This window comes from Muntiacus reevesi, unplaced genomic scaffold (genome assembly GCF_963930625.1).
Source record: "Muntiacus reevesi unplaced genomic scaffold, mMunRee1.1 SCAFFOLD_256, whole genome shotgun sequence".
NCBI lineage: Eukaryota > Metazoa > Chordata > Mammalia > Artiodactyla > Cervidae > Muntiacus > Muntiacus reevesi.
In genome coordinates this window covers 18,030-33,863 of record NW_027077906.1, presented here as the reverse complement: position 1 = coordinate 33,863, position 15,834 = coordinate 18,030, and the positions used below count along the sequence as shown (strand labels likewise).

Genomic DNA, 15,834 nt, shown 5'->3' with positions numbered 1-15,834 from the left:
TGTTTCCTTATTTGTCTTTTTGTATCTATTACAGGTTTGTGATTTGTATGTGTGTTATACATATTGATCCATAATTATTTCTACTTATTTTAAAATGATAGTCTTTATATTCAAGCATATTTTAAAAGAATAACAATTTTTACTTCCCTCTCACAACTTTTGTGAGTTTTGATGCTATATTTTAAGTCTTTATGCTTATCCCTTAACTGTTTATTGCAAATATTTTGCTTTTATAATTATTTTTCTTTAATCTGCACACTGGCTTATTTCAGTAATCTTGGATCCTACCTATTAATATATATACCTGCTTGCCTATTTTTATTTTTTCTCTCATATATTCTTACTCCTTTTCCTTCTTTTAACATATATTTTAGAGTATGTTTAGTATTGATGAATTATTTTAGTGTTTCCTTGTCTGAAATGTCCTTTATCTTTCCTGTTATTCTAAACAATAATCCTGCTTGGTAGAATATCTTAGATTGTAAGGTTGGCTTGTTTTGTTTCGTTTTTTCCCTTTTAGCATTTTCACTATATCATGTCATACAAAGTTTCTGCAGAGAAAGCAGCTGATCCTTTATAGGCGTTTTCTTGCATATGACTCTTTGTTTCTCTTTTGCTGCCTTTAAAATGCTCCCTTTATTTTTTTCATTTTAGTTATTATATATCTTGGTGTGGATCTGTTTGGTTTTATCTTGTCTGGGATTCTCTATGCTTCCTGGTTTGGTATATCTGTTTCCTTCTTCATGTTTGGAGAGTTTTCAGCCATAATTTCACTGAATGCAATTCAGTCCTTTTCTCTCTCAGGAAAATGTGTAAGCTAGCCCTTTCTGAGTCTATGACTACCTATTTTAGACAAGAAACATTTCGATTATAAAAAAGTACAAGACATGACTATTCTCCATCTTTGGCCATTTTATCCTTACATGTGCACATGCTTTTAGGTTCCTACCCAATATCAGACTAAGGGACATTGACCTTTTTGTCACTTTATAATGATTAGGTCATGATATCATCATCACAGTCACTTTGAGGTCAAGATTTTTATTGTTTTATTTGACTTCTATATCATATTTCTCCAAACTAGGTAAATAAAACAAATTTGTTGTTGGCTATTCAATGTTTCAGGGACTACTGAGGGTTCTCATTAGTTTTCACAACTCCTGAATGACCACATTAAGATTCTCATTTTGATTCCAAAATTGTCCACTTTACACCTTCTATTCTTAATAACCATTTACATATTTTTACCCCACTGGGATGAATTCCTTTACTGTCTCCCTTTATAATTTTCAATTTTCCTGAAAATCTCTAATTTCTTAGCTATCTGTTATTTCAGCCTAATATTTCCCTTTGGTACCAGCTCCAAGACTTACAGATCTAGCTCAGATCAGCCAAAATGCAAGCTTTATCCAGCAAAAAGATTCTCTCAAACATTCCCCTCTACTTTTATTTTAGCAATTCTAGAGAAAAATAGCCAATCAATTTTATATTTAGATTGTTTCTTACTAGTTTTTAGTTTATTATGCTGCCAGTGAGCTAGTCCTTGGGACTTGTATTCACCCTTTCTAAAATCTATTGGTAATGTTTACCTCTAGTAAGACCACAATTTCCTTCAGTATAATTGCTGCAAAGAGAAGAAACTAAAAATAAAATTTCATGCTTTATTTTCTTTCTCCCGCAGAAATATACAAAAGGTTTATATTGGCTGTGGCTCTCCTGTGAGTTCAGTTGAATATTTTAAGACATGCAATTGCAAAAATTTAGGATCATTACTCTGGATAATATTAAGAATTTGAGTACTATGCTGAATAAATATTCAACTTTTGGTGGACTAAATACATGACATTAGTATAAGTGATAGTCATTTCCATTTTTAAGCTGTCTCTAGTCAACTGGTTGTCTTTGAAAGACACCCAGAAGGACAGCAGTAAAATTGGAGAGCAGCCTCATGAATGCGATAGCAAGTTCAGTTCAGTCACTTAGTTGTGTCCGACTTTCAGACCCTGTGGACTGCAGCACACCAGGCTTCCCTGTCCATCACCAACTCCTGGAGCTTGCTCAAATTCATGTCAATCTAGTCGGTGATGCCATCCAACCATCTCATCCTCTGACATCCCCTTCTCCTCCTGCCTTCAATCTTTCCCAGCATCAAGGTCTTCTCCAGTGAGTCAGTTTTCCTCATCAGGTGATAGCAAGAAAGCCTGATAGAAAGAAGGCTGATTTTTTTTTTCATGGGATAAATAGCCCTGGTGCTCCAGGTAGCAAGACTCCTGTAGTTCAAGGACAGATAACTGGAATAATTGTTGTTCAGGGGAAGGATGGTAAGAATTTATTATTATCTTGCCTTATGCTTCAAGAGAAAGAATTGACCTTTATACAATAGACTTTGAAATTCTTATCATGTCTTATTCTTCTAGAGGGCTTCTCAGGTGGTCCTAGTGGTAAAGATCTGCCTGCCAATGCAGGAGACATAAGAGATATAGATTTGATCCCTGGGTCAATCAGATCCCCTGGAGGAGGGCATGGCAGCCCACTCCAGTATTCTTGCCTGGAGAATCCCTACAGACAGAGGAGCCTGGCAGGCTACAGTCCATAGGGCTGCAAAGAGTCGGACGGTACTGAAGCGACTTAGCTTGCAGAATGTATTCCTCTAGAAGGCAGAAAGAAATACCTAATAAATAACAACATCTATTAAAATGTTTGATTTGTTTGTACAATATATGGGGAAAACTGTTAGCACTAGGGATTTCTTCTATTTCACCTCTCTTCACACTAATTCTGAGTCTGTTTTTCTGCTCTCTAGATTCAAACTTTCCTAGAGCTCAGTGGCAAAGAATCCGCCTGCCAATGTAGGAGACACAGGTTCAATCTCTAGGTTGGGAAGATCCACTGGAGAAGGAAATGGAAGCCCACTCTGGTATTCTAGACTGAGAAATCCCAAGAACAGAAGAGCCTGGCAACCTATAGTCCATATGGTGGCAAAGTCAGATACGACGAAGGGACTAAACAAGAACAACAAAATCCAAACATAACTTCACTGTTTCCTTTTTCCAAAATCTATGATAATGTGTGAATTAGTTCAGAGAAAGTCATAACCCAATTAGTCCCATGGCACTACCATATCCTCCACCTTTCATTTTATTAGTAATAAGGCTGAACTTTGCTCTCCATGGATCTGATTTCTAAATTCTAAATTTGTTGTGAGTAAATGAAAGAGTGTTTACCTATAATGCCCTAAAATCCAGACACCACTTTGTTGTACAATTCTCCTAAGCATTTTCTTACTTATCCCACTGCTTGTGAATATCCTCTCTGACTTTTGACAGACAATGAACCACATGAGCTCTAAGATGGATTGTCTATTTACAAATGAATTATGTTATTTACATTATAGAAATAGTTTTAAAATATTTTACCTAGCAGGTAATTTTAAAATTTTTATTTAACTTTTAAATAAACATATATTTTCTCTCTTTATGTGAAAATAATATTCTGTTCTTTCTTCATTGTTATTTTTCCCTAGAAAGTTATTCTACACTGTAATATGTGGGGAATGTCATTCAAATTTTTCTTTTTATCATACTTTTAGCCTAATTTATCATATTCTATTTTTCAATTTCTCTGATTTTAAGGGGAATCTGGAATAAAGTAAAATTCATTGTTGTCTAAATAATTAAACTACTTATCTTATATTGTTTATTGCATAGTTATTTCTCTTCCCAGGAAAATGTAATTATATATTTTTCATACAAGAAAATTTTGCATGAGAGAAAAATTCCCTTTTGCTGTTTCCTAGTTTCATGTTTCTGATTAAATATAAATTCATATCTTTATCAGTGTCACATGCATCAATCATGTAAATAGGGAAAATGTATCTTTTTATCTAGAATATTCAAATACATTTTTTAATCTTCAACAAATATTTTTAATTTTATTTACAAAAGTCCATATTTTCAACTGACATAAACATTCAATTCTTTATTCAGAAATACTCCATTTCCTTTTGTTATAATTGCTATTGTAACAACCACTGTAGGAACACATATAAAGTAAAAATTATAACCAATTAATTCAGAAAATTAGAGAGTCAATCTGAAAATTTATTATCACTTGACTATCAGAAAAATCATGCTGAACAATTGAAGAAGCAATGTCAAAACATATTTGGTGTCCGAGATCTGTGTTGAAATTTATGTCAGTCACAAAATTTTGAAATTTAAGCCTGCTTCCTTGAGCAATTATCACTCATTCACTCACTCCTAGGGTTTAAGATGTACAAACTCTTAAAGATGCAAGGAATAAAAAATAAACATAAAAATAGCTAGGATTATTGAAGTAAAAGGAATTGCATGCATATACAGCATCCAAATATTTCCACAGTATTTCCACTTACACATAGCACATAGAGTAAGCCTTAGTTCCTCACCATGAAGCCATTAAGAGCAATGTCATCATCTCCAAACACAGAAAGCCTACATACTCTCTAAGTGATTAAAAACATAAAAGAATAAGAAAATAAATCTATAAATAGATCATTTATATGAACACAAACATTTAAAATGCTGATAAATAGAACTTCAATAAATATATTTTATATTCATAGACATTAAACATAAAGTTGATGGTTGATGAAAAATAACCTAGTTATCTAGAAAAAGGTCAGATAGTGTTATATAATATGCAATGTAAAACAGAAAATGAGACGAGTTTTTAAGCATTTTTGAAACATGAAAGTTAGAAGGTAAAATGCAAACACATGTAGCAGTAATCTTTGATGGAGAAAAGAGTCAAATACAGTTTTCCACTATATAAATGAAATAACTTTGTCTCTGGGCCCTGGGATGCTCACTACTGTCTCTCTGGCTATGCAGAGACACTCCCTGATCAGTAGCATCTAATGTCTTTGCACATTTTAATAAAACCCTACTTCTCAGATCATTCCTTAAAGGTTTATTGGAGTCAGTGGCCACTCTTCATTCACTATCAGTGCTCAATTACCAATATCCTCTTCTCCCCTTAAACACAACACTGAATTCAATGCTTCCTCTTTGTTCTTCCAAATTGAAGTACACTCTAATATCCACCTTTGATTGTGGTTGCACCTGAATAATGGATTGTCTGTCCCTGCTTACTGAACAGGGTACCCTAGTCTCATCTTAATTTTGAGATTACAGGAAGCTAAAACACATATGCTGACTGATTTGACTGAGTATCTTATGGACTGTCACATATTTTCCTAAATTAACAATAAATTTATATATGATTAGAGTTTGAATGAAGTTATATTTAAAGTAGGATATTTGAGTGAGAGTTCAATAACTAATAATAAATTATGGAATTTTCCATTTTAGTTTTTTATATACATATGCAGTATATAGACAATTTATAGCTTTCTAATTTATATTTGCAGGTAAATTTTGAAGTTTCTATGTGACTAAATGTACACACATGTAGCACACACATGAATATATATTCATAGACACACACACACATTTGATCATTTCAACGAAATTTTTTACAGCTATTTATGAGAACTTTATGACCTAAATAATTGCTAATGTTTTATGCGTAAGGACAGTTCCTTACTGGATAGATTCATGGAGCACTGTAACACCAGTATGTTTAAGTATGATGGAGCATCAGTCTAGTCCAAATCAGCTCATAAATATTGGGTACTTCTGAGTAGACTATTTTTCTGAGATTCTGAGATACATCAGAAAACTATTACTGACAATATCATAACTCTTTTATCTTAGGTGGTCAATCTAGCTGAAAATAATGTATTCTTTAAAAATGTGAGTAAATATTTATGCACACTTACCTCAGATTCACATGTATATCATTATAGATCACAATAAAATAAAATAAATTAACATAACTTCTATATGATCAAATAAGAAAAAGACAATTATTAACAATATTTATTGAATTTCAACTTGTGTCTATGTTGATGCTTCAGATTGTGTTGTCTAATATAGCAGGTACCACCCACATATGGTTACTAACCCCTTGAAATGTGATTGGTTCAAATCGACATGTGCTATAAATGCAAATATATGCTGAATTTGAAAGGTTTGATATCAACAAAATAAAATATTTAATGTATATTTTGCATGAATAATATACCAGAATTATATTTTTTATATATTTGTTTAAATAAATTAATATTACAAATACATTTTCCATTATGTTCTATTAGACAGCACTGGTACAAGTTAGTCTTCCTATCATTGAAAAGGCCATTATTTATTTTTCATGCATCTGCTTTTCAATTTTGAAAAGATAACATCTATTTTCTTCAGTAAAACATTTATTTCTTTAGTTAAAAATTAAAACATTTTTATTCCAAAGAAAATACTCATAAAATATGCAATATGTAAAGGGTAGGCTACCCACTGTAGTATTCTTGCATGGATCATCCCCATGGACAGAGGATCCTGGTGGGCTGCAGTTCATGGAATCACAAAGAGCCCGGCACTACGGAGCAATTAAGCACAACACAGCTGTGTGACATGTTAAAATAGACAGTTATGTGACATAAAGAAAAGAGATTTACTGAAATGTACAGAAATGAATGGACATTGGGTTTTGTGGGGAGAAACGTACTCAAGGTGCAATACAAGCCCTTTTTGAGATCTTAGTTCAGTTTATGAAGCACACATACTAGGGTTTCAGTTCAGTTCAGTTCAGTCACTCAGTCGTGTCTGACTCTTTGTGACCCCATGAACCACAGCACGCTAGGCCTCCCTGTCCATCACCAACTCCCAGAGTCCACCCAAACCCATGTCCATCGAGTCGATGATGCCATCCAACCACCTCATCCTCTGCTGTCCCCTTCTACTCCTGCCCTCAATCTTTAGCAGCATCAGGTGGCCAAAGTATTGGAGTTTCAGCTTCAACATCAGTCCTTCCAATGAACACCCAGGACTGATCTCCCCTAGGATGGACTGGTTGGATCTCTTTGCAGTCCAAGGGACTCTCAAGAGTCTTCTCCAACACCACAGTTCAAAAGCATCAATTCTTTGGCATTCAGCTTTCTTTATAGTCCAACTCTCATATCCATACATTGAGGTTTATCTTATTCTAAAGTTGAGATATAAAGAAAAGACTTTAATATATCGAGAGATTGTGATAATGGGAAACAAATAATAAGATAGAAGTGATAAAGAACATAAGTAAGGAAGTGATAAGAGTGGAGGGAGAGAAAAGAGAACCAAAAAATACAGATAATTTAAGTTATCCATGGAGATAACAAGTAATATTTAGAAAATTAAAAATGTATGGCAGAACAAAGAAAAGTAGGATGATAAAATAAAAACCATCTTTCTCAAGTGTGAAAAGCTTCTGATATGTGGTAATCAATTAAACATTTTTTTGCTAACTTTCCATTTTAGTCAAGAATATGTAATGAAAGATGTATTATTTGCTGTCACTATCCATAAGATTCTTTATGACTGATTTTTGCTTATAGCTACTTAATAATTTTATATCTCTAATGCATCTATTTTAAACAGAAGCTTAAATGGGTGAAATTCTTTTTTATTCTAAACTTCTCAAAGAAGAAAAATCATTATGACAAGAAAAATTAAGATTATCTTTACTAATAACATCTAGAGTAAAGTAGTAAAATACAGTGCTAGGAAACAAGATACAATGTCTAAATTTTGGAGAAAAAATATAATCATGTAAAGAAGTAGTGTGTGATTACATTAACAAAACAAATGCAACCATCAGAATAACACAAGCAGAATCTTTTGATATGAAAGAAGTAATGGAATAGATTTCCCAGATGTTTTAGTGGGTAAAGAATCTGCTTACAATTTAGGAGACCCAGGAGACTCGGATTCGATCCCTGAGTTGAGAAGATTCCCCGGAGTAGGGCATGACAATCCACTCCAGTATTATGGAGAAGCTCATGGACTGAAGAGCCTGATGGACTGTAGTCCATAGGGCTGTAAAAAGTCAGACACAACTAAGGCGACTGAATATGCATGCACACAAGTAGTGGAATACATTCAATATGTTTTGTGTTTCCCAGACCACCCTAAACTTCACAAAAATAAAATAAAAATCTTAGACTATGAATTTGAATGCAGAATATGTAAATGTGATATAGTTATGGCAGGAGAGATAGAGAATACAATAATGTTCGTATACTTAATTCTCAAAAACTGATTTTATTTTCTTTATTTATTGTGTATGCCATGTGATTTAAGGTCAGCAGGATCCTCATGTCTTTGGCAACATTTTACCACCTAGTATTTTGCCTAGGGCTGCCTTCATGTCCTTGTTCCTCAGACTATAAATAAAAGGGTTCAGGCTGGGAGGTAATACAGAGTATAATACAGACATGAAGAGATTCAGTGATGATGCAGACTTAGAATTAGTCCCTAAATAACTGGCAATTCCAGAAAAGACAAACAATATCACTACAGTGAGATGGGGTACACAGGTAGAGAAAGTTTTGAACCTGCCTTGTGCAGATGGAATCCTCAGGACAGCTGAGAAAATGTAAATATAAGAGGCAACCAGGAAAAGAAAGCATACAGAAACAAAAGTACAGCTAGTGACAATAAATGCATATTCTAGAATTTGTTCTCCTGAACAAGCAAGTGTGAGCACTGAAGGAATATCACAGAAGAACTGATGTACTATGTAAGGCCCACAGAAATGCACAGAGAATGTACCTGCAACATGAATGGATCCATAGACACACCCACTAGCCCACGATGCTGTCACCATCTGCAGACAGGTGCCTCTATTCATGATTGTCTCATAGTACAGAGGATGGCAGATGGCAACATAGCGGTCATAAGACATCACTATAAGGAGGGCATACTCTGTGCCAGCCAAAAAAATGAAAAGAAAAATTTGTGAGGCACATCCCAGGAAAGAGATGGAATGACTTTTGGTCAGAGAGTTTATGATGGATTTGGGCACAGTGACAGAGATGCAGCAGATATCAATCAAGGACAAATTCTTTAGGAAGAAATACATGGGCGACTGGAGACGCCGGTCAGTGGTGGTGAGAATAATAATGAGGAGGTTCCCCATCAGTGCTGTCAGGTAACTCAGGAAGAAGAATGGAACATAGAGTCCTTGTAGCACCTGGTCATCAGTGAATCCCATGAGCAAAAATTCTGTTATGGGGGTAATATTGGTTAATTTCTCAGTCATGCTGATTCTTATCTGTAAAAGCAAAGATTATACCAGTAGCACATTCATTCAGATATGGTAACATTCACTTTTATTAAAACTCTTGATATGACATGGCCCTAGGCATAGTTCATGGGAGTTACACTGGGAAACTGCAGTGATACCCTTTCTTATATTAACAGAAAGTAGATGGAAATATTATTGACATTAAGCAGAGTTTAGAAAAGGATAAAAATAAAATGAAATGCTATCTTTTGGTTCTTTAAAGGACAGGAAAAGTTTTATTATATTTCATGCTTTAGATACATGGCAGACAGGTCTAAAATCTTTGAGATAAATCTGTGTACCAAGCAGCTAACATACTTTACTGGTACAGCCAAAATGGAAAGCAATATTTCACTTTCTTGCTCCAGAAGTTATTTGGCAAATACTGCTCCAGACCACAAGAAAATAATATAAAGTAAACAAAATAAAATACAGAAAATAAAATGAAATTAAAAAGACAATCATGTGTAAGGTTGCCAAATGAGATCAAAAATGATGCAGAGTAGATGTCAGGAAAAACATGTGAGAATCATACATTAGTATTACACTGTTATACTAACTTTTCTCACTGATATTAGATAGAAATATTCATAATAAAAATATGCAAACATGCGTGCTAAGTCACTTCGCTGTGTCCAACTCTGTGTGACCCTGTGGACTACAGCCTGCCAGGCTCTTCTATCCGTGGGATTCTTCAGGCAAGAATACTGGAGTGGGTTGCTGTGCCCTCCTCCAGGGGATCTTCCCAACCCAGGCATCAAACTCATGTCTTATGTCTCTGGCATAGGCAGGCAGATTCTTTAATACTAGTGCCACCTGGGAAGCCCAATAAAACTATAAGACATCAATATTGACATTTTCAGAACTATTTGCTACAGATCCAGTTCTGATATGGTAGTCCACCAGTTTAATTCTGACAAATTACCATGGTAACAGTGACCTTGTCTGGGTCCATAAAATGAGTCTCTCATTGACACTAGCTTTTTTTCAAACAAAATGTGTGTGGTATGGTCTGGGCATGTAGAAAGAACTAGAATCATCAGAATATCCTCTAATCATCTCAGTTCTTAAAACAAATTGTTTGGATAATTTTCTTACCAATTGGTGTAATTTCTTCCACGATGCAGATGACAACAAAGCAATATCTTTCTGGGGGACAGAAGAAGAAAATCACTTGAGTAAATATAGCCTTCAAATTTATCAAAATTAATAGAGTTTTCTTTCCATTCATTAAACCTGGCATTCAGATATAAAGTGAGAAGAAAGCATCCTAATAACCACCTTAGGATGGGGCACATCTATTCCATCTTGTATTAGTTCCTTCTAAGAACATGTAAACAAAGTATTAGTCATCGGTGTCTGTCACCTAAATACACTTTTGTTCAAGAATAACTGCCTGCTGCATGACCAAAGGTGTTTAAATACCTCTATTATTCCTATATGATTGGTGGGTTTTAAACTTTACCTTCAGCCTCTGGCAATGGATCAAGGTTAATGATCTTATATTTCACATGAGATTATATTTATATAATTGGGACAGAAATTAACTAGAAGAAATGGTCAAGGGTTCTGATGAGAGAGCATATTTCTTGAGGGACAGGAAGGCAACTTTAAACCCCTGGACTTAGGATCATTTAGAAGTGTGGTTTACCTCTTGCTACAGACTTTCTGTTATGAGCATATCACAGCAACTCTATGAATTCATTCAACCTGTGCCTTTTTATTTATTGATGAGTGATAATACTGAGATTTTAATGGAAAATAGAACATCTGAATTGAAGCATTAAAATTTAAATTCAGGAATGCATATTAAGACATGGATGCTGTTTCATTTCCCTTTAGTTCTGCCATGCTCTGTATTTTTAACACTAGTACATATTCAAATTTGAATTACTTAAAATACCAAGCAATGTAGAAAAACTAAATTAAAATAAAACTTGCCTCACTCCTACTTTTATACCCAAGGACCACAGGAGGTGCAAGTGTGGGAGTGTGTCCCCCAGTACATATTCTGTGACTGTGGTAGTGGTTTAGTCACTAAGTCGTGTCCAACTCTTTCTGAACCCACTTTAGCCCGCCAGGCTCCTCTGCCCATGGAATTTTCCAGGCAAGAATACAGTACTGGGTTGCTATTTTCTTCTCCAGGTGATCTTCCTGATCCAGGAATGCAATACTCATGTTCTGCACTGCAGGTGATATCTTCCATGGCAAGAGAAATCTTTTCCACTGAGCTACCAGGGAAGTCACATCCTGTGACTGTAAATAGATATTTTTTTTCTTTGTTTATACTTTTAATTGCATGTTTCTCTCTACATTGATGGTGCATCCACTCACATTCACAAAGCATGGTTCACAGAATCACTTTTTATGTGCAACGGTGTTTCACATGCTTTCCTGCTTTTATCTAATAGTGTATTCTTAAAGGTTATGAAGAATCAATATTTGGTTTTAAGTCTGTTTTCACTATCACGTATAACATAATTTTATATAATTTGTGCACCTGTTTTCAAATCCTAAAAGATGATGCTGTTAAAGTGTTGCACTCAACATGCCAGCTAATTTGGAAACCTCAGCAGTGGCCACAGGATTGGAAAAGTCAGTTTTTGTTCCAATCCTAAAGAAAGGCAATACCAAAGAATGTTCAGGCTACTGCACAATTGCACTCATTTTACACACTAGCAAAGTGATGCTTAAAATTCTCCAAGCCAGGCTTAAACAGTATATGAACCATGAACTTCCAGATGTTCAAACTGGATTTAGAAAAGGCAGAATAACCAGAGATCAAATTGCTAACATCCATTGGACCATAGAAAAAGCAAGAGAATTCCAGAAAAATATATACTTTTGCTTCATTGACTACACTAAAGCCTTTGGTTGTGTGGATCACACCAAACTGGAAAATTCTTCAAGAGATGGGAATACCAGACCACCTGACCCACCTCCTGAGAAATCTGTACACAGGTCAAGAAGCAATAGTTAGAACCAAATATGGAACAATGGACTGGTTTCAAATTGGGAAAGGAGTACATCAAGGCTCTATATTATCAACTTGCTTATTTAACTTCTATGCAGAGTATATCATGTGAAATGTCATGGATGAAGCACAAGCTGGAATCATGGTTGCCAGGAGAAATATCAATAACCTCAGATATGCAGATGACACAACCCTTATGGCAGAAAGTGAAGAACTAAAGAGCCTCTTAATGAAAGTGAAAGAGGAGAGTGAAAAAGCTGGCTTAAACTCCAGTCAAAAAACGGAGATCATGGCATCTGGTCCATCACTTTATGACAAATATATGGGGAAACAATGGAAACAGTGAGACACTTTATTTTCTTGGGCTCCAAAATCACTGCAGATAGAGATACAGCCATGAAATTAAAAGACGCTTGATCCTTGGAAGAAAAGCTATGACAAACCTAGACAGCATGTTAAAAAGCAGAGATATCACTTTACCGACAAAGGTTCATATAGTCAGTTATGGTTTTTCCAGTGGTCATGTATGGATGTGAGAGTTGGACTGTAAAGAAAGCCGAGCACCGAATAATTGATTTTGAACTGTGATGTTGGAGAAGACTCTTGAGAGTCTCTTGGACTGCAAGAAAATCAAATTAGTCAATCCTAAATGAAATCAGTCCTGAATATTCATTAGAAGGACTGATACTGAAGCTGGAACTCCAATACTTTGGCCACCTGATGCGAAGAACTAACTCATTGGTAAAGACACTGATGCTTGGAAAGAAGGCAGGAGGAGAAGGGGATGATGGAGGATGAGATGGTTGGATGACATCACTGACTCGATGGACATGAGTTAGAGCAAGCTCCAGGAGTTGGTAATGAGCAGGGACGCCTAGTGTGCTGCAGTCCATGCGGTCGCAAATAGTTGGACACAACTGAGCAACTGAACTGAACTGATACTCTGTTTTATGAGTTTTATAAAAGAAATTCTTAATAGTATATAAAGGTATACAAGTAAATAAAGTAGTTGGTCACCATATTAATAAAAAATTATTTTAAAATGATATCTCATGAAGAAAACTAGTAGTCAAGAAGGTGCACAGAACATCGTAGAGTAATAATGAAATATGAAACACAATGCTATTTTCTAAGCACATAATGAATCTATAGTGGAATTTCCACTATAGATATATGATAATATCTAGAAATTAACACAAATATTTGTGTAACTATCCATAAAATCTAAGGCAGATTTAAATATATATATATATATATATATATATGATTGTTTCATTTTGTTTAAGTGACTTTTTAAAGCATATAAAATTTGATATTGAGTATAATGTCTAAAAGTAGGATGCAAATAGAAATAGTTAAATTTCATAGCTTTTGATGATCTATACAAGTTTTTGCTAAATTCGCTAGAGTTAATAAGATAAAATTGAGGGTAAGTTCACTAAGGAAAATACTTTAACATAGAAGCTAAAGCTTATTAATTCTTTCTCCAACCATATAGTGAATTTAAAGAAAAATCAGCACAGAAGAATTGTTTCACACATGATATCACAAAGATTTTTAATCAGAATGAGAACAAGAATTAAACATTTCACAACTGAATTTCTGTTTCTAATGTTTCACACTACCACTAGGTTTCCACAGAAGCTTTCTTAGAGCTGTTTTAATTTCCTTTTTTCTCAGGCTATGGTTGATAGGGTTCAGAGTGGGAGGCAGCACTGAATACAACATTGAGAGTAGCAAGTTCAGGAGAGAGGCAGACTCAGGCACTGGCTTCAAATAGGCGATGGCTCCTGTCAGGATAAAAGTGGCCACAACTATAAGATGGGGCAGGCAAGTGGAAAAGGCTTTTCACCTGCCTTGTACAGATGGGATGCTTAGTACTATATTGAAAATATAAACATACGAGAAAGCAATAGCAAGTTAAAAAAAAAAAAAGAAAAAAACATAAAATATTCCAACTGCCAGACTTACATTAATGGTAGCATGATCCTTAGAACAAGAAATCTTTAATAATGAGGGGACGTTGAGAGGGTAACTGGTAGGAAGGCCAGGGGTCTCCAAACGGAGGAAATAGACTGCAGTGTTAGACATTTTTTATCCCTCTCTTAAGCGGTAGGAGGAAGCAAATTATGTGTTAGATTTTTGTCCTTCCTCTATACAAATTAAGAGAGAGGTTTCTTTTAAAATTCTATGTTGCCATGGTGATACCTGGTTCCACCTGAACTTAACTTTTCTCAAACCTTTAGCTAACCAATTCGCGCTTTTTTTTTTTTAATGGAAATGTTTGTCTTAAGCTATGTTAATGGACTATGTATTTACCTTAGACTCTGTCTTCAATATCTTGATATTCAATGTCCTGAATATTCATTGGAAGGACTGATGCTGGAGCTGAAACTCCAATATTTTGGCCACCTGATGCAAAGAACTAACTCATTGGAAAAGACCCTGATGCTGGGAAAGATTGAAGGCAGGAGGAGAAGGGGACGACAGAGGACAAGATGGTTGGATGGCATCACTGACTCGATGGACATGAATTTAAGCAAGCTCTGGGAGTTGGTAATGGACAGAGAAGTCTGGCGTGCTGCAGTCCATGGGGTCACAAAGAGTCGGACACAACTGAGCAACTGAACTGAACTGTCTTCAAGTCAGTTCTGCCTAAGACTCAAAACGGACTTTACAAACCAGTATGGTTTACTCATGCAGATGTTCTCTTAAGCTATGTTAATGAGACTATGTTTTTGCTTGGAAACCTGCCTTTCTTCCAGATTCATGTCAATCGCTTTATGAGCCAGGACAACTCACTTTGTGCCAATGTTATCTCAAAATGCTTCTTGTGAGTGAGGGGCCTTGTGCCAGTCTAAGTTTTGAGATATTTCCTTTCTCCAATTAGCAGACTACTAGTAGCTATATAACATCCAGCTGAAGACTAGCCAGGGTGGGGTGGGGGGCACTTTTTCTGCCCCCTTCTGATGTCTATGTCAGAAACTTTCTCTGTCTCTTTTATACTTCAATAAAACTTTACTACAAAAAGCTCTGAGCAATCAAGTCTCATCACTGGCCCTGGATTGAATTCCTCTCCTCCAGAGGCCAAGAATCCCGGCGTCTTTCATGGATTGGCAACAACCTTTCAACATCACAGAAAAACTGAGGTACTCTTTTGGAACCACAGAAAGATAAAGAGAATGTGCCAGCTGAGTATAAGCCTCCAAAGAGTCCTCCAAGCAACCAAGAAGCAGCTGCACACAGACTTCCCCGTTCATGAAAATGTCATAGTGCAATGGGTGGCAGATGGCCACATATCAATCATAGGACATGGCTGTGAGGATAAATACCTCAGACCCTGTAAACTGAATTACCAAAAAGACCTGCAACACACATCCTGGGAAAGAAATAGTGCTGTTGCTGGTAAAAGACTTGACAATGGATATGGGGACTATGATGGAAATAAGACAGAGATCAAAGAAGGATAATTTTTTCAGGAAGAAGTACATGGGGGTGTGAAGACACTGGTCCAAGGTGATTAGGACAATAATGAGAATATTTCCTATGAGAGCTGCCAAGTGAATCAGCACAAACAGAAAAGCCTGGAGAACCCAGATCTCTCTGATATCAGAGAATTCTACCAGAAAAAATTCCATGATCATTGTTTAGGTGTCCAT

General features: G+C 35.5%; 1 protein-coding gene and 1 pseudogene across 1 annotated transcript; both read right to left on the bottom strand.

Annotated features, from left to right (window-relative positions):
- Positions 1-8,229: 8,229 nt before the first annotated feature.
- LOC136155226 (olfactory receptor 14A16-like) lies at positions 8,230-9,177 on the bottom strand. Its single transcript, XM_065917081.1, has one exon. The coding sequence runs from the start codon at positions 9,175-9,177 to the stop codon at positions 8,230-8,232; it is 948 nt and encodes a 315-aa protein (XP_065773153.1).
- A 4,606-nt stretch (positions 9,178-13,783) lies between these two features.
- Positions 13,784-15,834, bottom strand: LOC136155224 (olfactory receptor 14K1-like; annotated as a pseudogene).

What these genes read in the sequence shown, in the direction of transcription:
- LOC136155226 (XM_065917081.1), bottom strand. Translation starts at nt 9,177, where the DNA reads ATGACTGAGAAATTAACCAATATTACCCCCATAACAGAATTTTTGCTC.